Below are 6,244 nucleotides of genomic sequence, written 5' to 3' on the forward strand. Positions count from 1 at the left end.
TAGAGACGGCGGCGGCGCGGGCTGGGCCGGGGGCGGAGGGGCGGAGGGGTGGCGGGCAGGAAGGAAGGGCGCCCCGCCCCGCGTCTCGGGTGGGCTTTGCGAGCCTCCAGGTGCGCCGCCACCGCCCCTTCCCTCCGGGCCGCGGCTTTCATCTAGCCTGGGGGAGGCCCCTCCTCGCGGAGCCCCTTCGGTCCGCGCTTCTGGAGGTGCACCTCGCTGAGACCTCCCCTGGGCCGCGACCCCCAGCCTCAGTTTCCCCTCTCCTCTCTTCCTGGCGGAGCGTGGTAGTGGGTTGTGGGGAGAGAAGGCTCCCCCTCTGCGCACTTCGCCCGGGAACGGCTGGAAAGTTGTGGAGGGGCGGGGGGGTGCGGCGCAGCAGCAGTGGGAGCCGGGGGAGGGCTGAGCCGAGCTAGACACCCCCAACCTGGGCGAGCCGAGAAGGTGGGCTGGCCGCAGCCAGGAGGGAGGTCCCCAGCCTCCCGGACAGACATTCTCTCTCCATCTTGTAATTGCTTTCACCGGGTTGCTTTCTTCTCTCCTTCCCATCACAAAGAACCTTAATCCGGGGGAAGACCGCGGGCACTGGGGGTCGTTTTGGGGATGTGCATAGGGGGGTGGTCGGGAGCCACAGCTGATAACTGGCGAGTTCAATGGGTCTTTAAAACTGGGGCAACACCCAGCAATTACTTGTGGACAAAGGGTTGGGGGCCCCCCAGGTGTGGAGGACTGAGCTTTGGGGGGGCTGGGGAAGGGGCCGGGAAGGAGGTGTATTGGGGAGCGGGAGCTCTTACAATCCTTCTGATTTCCGTAGGAATTTGAGACATTCTTTAAAACTCTAGACAGCCTCCCCCCAGCCGGGCTCCCCCACCCCCACCCTGCCTGGCTCTGGTTAGAGACAGCTTCAAAGGTGGAAGGGCCCTTTGTCTGGCCTGTCTTTCTTCTCGGCCTTTCTCCGGCCCCTCCCTCTGCTGGGCCTCCCCAGCACGGGCAGGCCTCTGGGGGCCAGCCTCGAATGCCCTCACTGTTCCCGGCCTTGCCTTTTTAGGTGAGACCTGGCAGGGAGGGACTGAGAGTGGGGCGGGGTGAGAGAGGGTAGCTTGGAGGCCTGTGCCCTCTCAGGGAGCACCCTCCCCCAGGCCTGGGTGTCTGAGGCCTGCTTCTGGCCTTGGGTCCCTTCTCACTGCAGTCTGTGCTGCGCTCAGTGACCATGCCCCACCGCGTCATGACTCCTCCCACTCTCACTCCCTCTGAACTGGGCGACATGGAGGACTTAAGCCCAAGGAATGAATCTGTGTTGATGGACTTCAGAGATTTTCATGCATGTGTGTGTGATGGGAGGGTTTCCCACCGACCTCAGGCCACACCTCACTGCAACGCCTCCTTGCTTCTGTGCGCCTGGTGTGCGCTCAGGGTGGTAGGGCAGGGGTGCTAAAGGATGTGACACGGTGAGGGGGTCGCATGGCCTCCAATCTCCTTCCTGTCTAGGGTGACTGACAACACTAAGAATAGCTGCGTATTGATCTCTCCTCACCTCAGAGCAGCCAGATGAAGCAGACGGGAGCCAAAGTGGAAGTCAGAGGGGGAGAGCCACTCACTTACCACGAGTGGAAAACCACTAATTTTTTAAAGAGATTTTTACTATAGGGCACCTGCTGGAAAGACAGAGTCAGAGAGAATGCCAGAAATCACCCCCCATGGGAGATGGCCATGCTGCAGTCCCTTCTCTTCCATTCTCCTGTCGGGATCTTGTGCACATGTGCACATGCGCACACACCCTGAGTGTCAAGTGTCCGGGCCTCTGACGGCGGTCAGCCACGTGGGAGCTTAGCGCCTTAACGCCAACACTGCCTGCTGGCCCCAGCACTCGCTTTTTAGGCCCACAGGCTGGTTCTGTTCTGTTATTATTCAACCCTGTCCCTGTCCCAGTCACCATGCCAAAAGGCCATCCTCAGTGTCCTCAGCCCCGCAAGCTGGACGTCACAGAGGTTCACCCACTCCTCTTTTTCTTTTTTTTTTTTTAATTTTTTATTATTATTAAGAGGTTTGGCCTTAGAGCTCGTGCACTCGCTGGAGAGAGCAAGAGAGAGACAGAGACACTTTTAAGTCACCAGGTCCAGGACTTGAACTGCTGTTAGCCATGTGGGAGTCCAGCAACGTAACTGCTGCACCATCTGCCGGCCCATTCCTTCTTGAGCCACTTTTCCCGCCCTCTTGGGCTCCTCCTCGCTGGTTCCCTGAGGATCGGCCATGCTCTTTTCCATCTGTTCCGTGTGCTGTCACCCTGAAAGATCACATCTCAGCTGTCACCCCTGGTCAAGGCCTGGACCTCTGCAGCATGGCCAGACCTCTCTGGGATCTATGTAACCTCTGCTGCGGCTTCTCAGCCCTGCCTCCCAACGCCCAGTAAGCCAGTCTGCTGCTTGCCTTTCTGCAAACCACGGCTCTGCCCGGGCCATGCTGTCGCCAGTCAACTCCTTGGTGGTTTTCAAGACCCCCATCCAGTCTGGCCCAGCCTCCCAGTCCCCTCACCCTGAAGGCAGATGCAAAATCGGAGTCTTGCTTTCACCCTCCCTCCTTGGGTAGGTGTAAGTGCAGAGGGGTCTTAGCAACAATCTTACGCCCTCCTTCAAGAATGCTGGCAAAGGCCAGCAGGTGGCGCAGAGGTTAAGCTGCTGGATCCCACATGGCCTATGTGCAGTTCAAGTCCCAGACCCAGCAGCTGGAAAGCCACTGCAGGTGCATATGTGTGTGTCCCAAGTCCAAAGGGGAGAATGAAGAAGGGACTGTGGTATGGCCACCCCCCACGGGGGATGATGTCTCATTGCCCCCCACCCCCAGTAAGCACACATGCCCTATAGCAAAAACTTAAAAGAATACTGGCAAAACTCGGACACTTGCTACCAGCAGGTACACAGTCCCCCTCTTTGTCCATGAAGTCCTGGCTACGTACCAGGCCACCGCTAGCCTGCTCGCTTGTCCCCGGCAGGCCATGCTCTCGGCTCACGCCACGATCAGGGCTCGTCCAGAAACTGCCCTGCCATGATTCTGCTAGATGGCCCGTGCCCAGCATGGGGTCAGTCTTCAGCCTCTGCCATGGTGCCTGGCGCGGTACATCGTGCAGGGCAGGTATATATGCGGGAACGCACCAACGGAAGCCAGAGAACAAAATCACCAGGCAGCCCCCTGCTGCTGGCCCCCAGGGACACAGGGGAGGGAAGTCTGCTTCACCCTCCATCCTTGGGTAAACCTGGACAGGGAGGGTCTTCAGCAGTTCCCGTGGGTGTCTCCTCTTCCCGCAACGTTCAAGTGCTCTTGCTGACCACTCAGTTCATCGACCAGCAGTTGGCGTAATGGCTGTCGCTGGACTCCCATATAGTCAACTGTGGTTCGAGTTCCGGACCTGGTGGCTTAAACTCACACCGGGCGCGTGTGTGTGCATGTCCAGGATCCCAAGAGGAGAATGGAGGAGAAGGGATTGTGGAGTGGCCATCCCCCCTGGGGGGTGATTTCTCGCTTTCTCTCTTTGCCTGTCTTTCTGGAGAGCCCAGGCACGCTATAGCAAAAACTTTAAAAAAAAAAAAAAAAACCATTCCAGATTCAGTGGGAGGAATGGGTATCAAAGAATTTCTGCCCCTCTTTAATGCACCACAAAGGCCAATACAAACAAGTACAAAAATGTCTTCCCAGAATCCCAGCACAGAAGGTGGGGGCGGGGTGCACATTGATCTTTGATTGGAGCAGGTGGGGTGGCTAAAATGATAGAGAAAAAAGAAAGGGAGACAATAAATCAGGCTTCAAAAGGTCCCCTCACTTTCATCATCATCATCAAGTAGTTTTAGAAAGTAGCTAACACTTATGGAATGCTTCCTATGTGCAAAGTGCTGTCCACAACAATGCAATGGGTTAGTAACTGTTATTATCCCCATTTCAAGGAGAGACTGAGCCAGAGAGACTCTAAGTAAGAAGATCAAGTCACACAGCTTGTAAACAATAGATCTGGGCTTTAAATAACCATCCCCCCTGGGGGGTGATTTCTCGCTTTCTGTCTCTATGTCTCTCTCTGTCTGGTGAGCACACACGCCCTACAGTGAAAATCTCTCCAAAAAAAAAAGAAAAAGAAAAAGAAAAAAAAAAGTAGGCTGGACACAGCACTGCACATGAATGTTAATTGGACAGTTAAACCCATGAGGAGCAGTTCCCTCCTAGGACTTTTGGAAATCTCCCTTAGAATAGCAACGCAGACTTTGGCATATCCCGGAAAAGAGGAGATGAGGTCTACAGAAAATAGGAAAAGAAATAGGTTCTGGGCTCCAGGGCCCAGCAGTGACTGGGGCACACGTGTATACACACGCACACAGCCCCTCCCCCAGGGCGGTAGGACTATTCTCGTGTGTCACGTGTACGTGAGCTCGACCCAGCCGTGCTGCAGCCTATGAGGTGGCCCTCAGTCTTCAATGCCTCGACGGCAACACCCTTCAGGGCCTTCCCACACGGCAGGTTCTGAGGTGTGCTGGGCTCTGTGGAAGAGCTGAGGTTGACATGATTTTTTAAAAAGAATTATTTAATTTGATTTATCATCATCATCATTTTTTAATTTGACCAGAGAGAAACAGAGACAGAGAGAGGGAAAGTGAGAAAGCAACCCACCAAGTCCGGGATTTGAACCATGGTTGGCCATGTGGGAGCCTGGTGCACTTAGCTACCATATCACCTTCTGGCCCTGAGGCTGGCATGATTTCAGCAGAAAGAAGATACACAAAGATGAAAGAGAAGCGGCAGGAGGAGAGAGGCGTAGAGGCAGGAAGGAGGGATGTGGCAGGACAGGTGAGCACCTCGGCTGGAACAGAGAGTTCGTGGAGAGAAGCAGCAGGAAGCCTGGGGGTCGAATTATGGAGGGGGTGTTCTTTGTGCCATGCAGGGGCTTGGAAAGTGGGTGACCAGATGCAGTGGTCAGGCGGCAGGGATCTGGGGCCTGGGAGGCTGAGTCCATTCCCAGATGGAGGTGGGGGCATGGTTACTTCTAGTCCCTCGTCTGTCTTCTGTCCTGGAGCCCAGATCTGTGACCTTCCCTGCCTGGGTGCCCAGGTGCCCGGCTCAACCTCTGGGCAGTTAATGTTTACACAGCATGGGGGGGCGGGGGTCCCTGGTGCTTCCTCCCAGCAGGTCTGTGTGTGGGGCGGGGCCGGGGGGCACTGGGGTGAGACAGACGCGGACAGAGCAATTTCCTGCCTGGGCACAGGGCGGCCAGAGGCTGCTCAGGAAGGGGGCCCTGGCGCCCTTGCAGGCGTGGGGCCTCTGCCCTGCTGAGGCTCGGGAGCCCATCCTGGAGGTCTTGGAGGCTGGAACGTCTGAAGGTGCGTTGTCTTGCTGGCGGCCTCCTGCCCACCGGGCATGGCCAGCGCGGTGTGGGTGTGGAGAAGCCTCCACGGCCTGGACAGACAGGCTCCTGGGGAGGGGTTCTGCCTCCCAGCGCAGCCCAGCTGGCATTGAGGAGTCTGAGGTCTTCCTGGTGGAGGGGGCTGGAGCAGGACCAGGCAGAGACAGGAAACAGTAGAGGACAGAAGGGTCTCCTAGGGCCTGGCTGTGCCCTCCAGACCACTACCAGTTTGGGCACTAGCGCGCATGCGTGTGCACTCTCTCTCTCTCTCTCTCTCTCTCTCACACACACACACACACACACACACACACACACACACACACACGCCACTCTCAGGAGCCAGGGCCCTCCCAGCAAAAATGACCTTGGCAGCAGCTGCTCAGGTCGACAGGGGGAGCCCTCACTATGCTGTCCCCTTGGGTCCAGGGCTGGCCGAGCGGAGGACTGTCCCTACCTCCAGGTGGTCACCCCGCCCGGTGGGAACATGCTCGTGGAGAGTGGAACATGGGCGTGGGGTGTGGACATGGGGGAGGGCCGGAATAGAGTGCTCCTGTGCTCTGGCTTTTCTTCAGGGCACGGGGAGAGGGTTCAGGACCAGGGGAGGCGCCCAGAGAGACACAGCAGCGGGAGGGGACTGCGGCCTCACACCCACCCCAGGACCAGCCTCCCCTTCCTGCCAGAAGTCACCACTCTCCTCTCAGCCAGAGTCCCCAACTCCAGGCTGGCTTCCTGGCATGGGCAGCTCCTCAGTGCTGCGCCCCTCAAAGCCCACCTGGGGCTCTCCTGGGGCCTCCCCGGAGCCTCATGGAGGGAGCGGGCAGGGGAGCCTGGGCAGGGTCAGGAGAGCCCTAGTGCTCCGAGCAGCCA

General features: G+C 57.7%; 1 protein-coding gene across 1 annotated transcript in view; it reads left to right on the forward strand.

Annotated features, from left to right (window-relative positions):
* Positions 1–1,086, forward strand: part of FGF17 (fibroblast growth factor 17) — an 8,757-nt gene extending 7,671 nt beyond the window's left edge. Inside the window, exon 7 of the mRNA XM_014590875.1 lies at positions 1,046–1,086. Coding sequence (XP_014446361.1) covers positions 1,046–1,086 — 41 coding nt within the window. The remainder of the gene's footprint in view (positions 1–1,045) is intronic.
* The last annotated feature ends 5,158 nt before the right edge of the window (positions 1,087–6,244 follow it).

Source organism: Tupaia chinensis, unplaced genomic scaffold, assembly GCF_000334495.1.
Source record: "Tupaia chinensis unplaced genomic scaffold, TupChi_1.0 Scaffold000494_1, whole genome shotgun sequence".
Classification (NCBI taxonomy): Eukaryota; Metazoa; Chordata; class Mammalia; order Scandentia; family Tupaiidae; genus Tupaia; species Tupaia belangeri.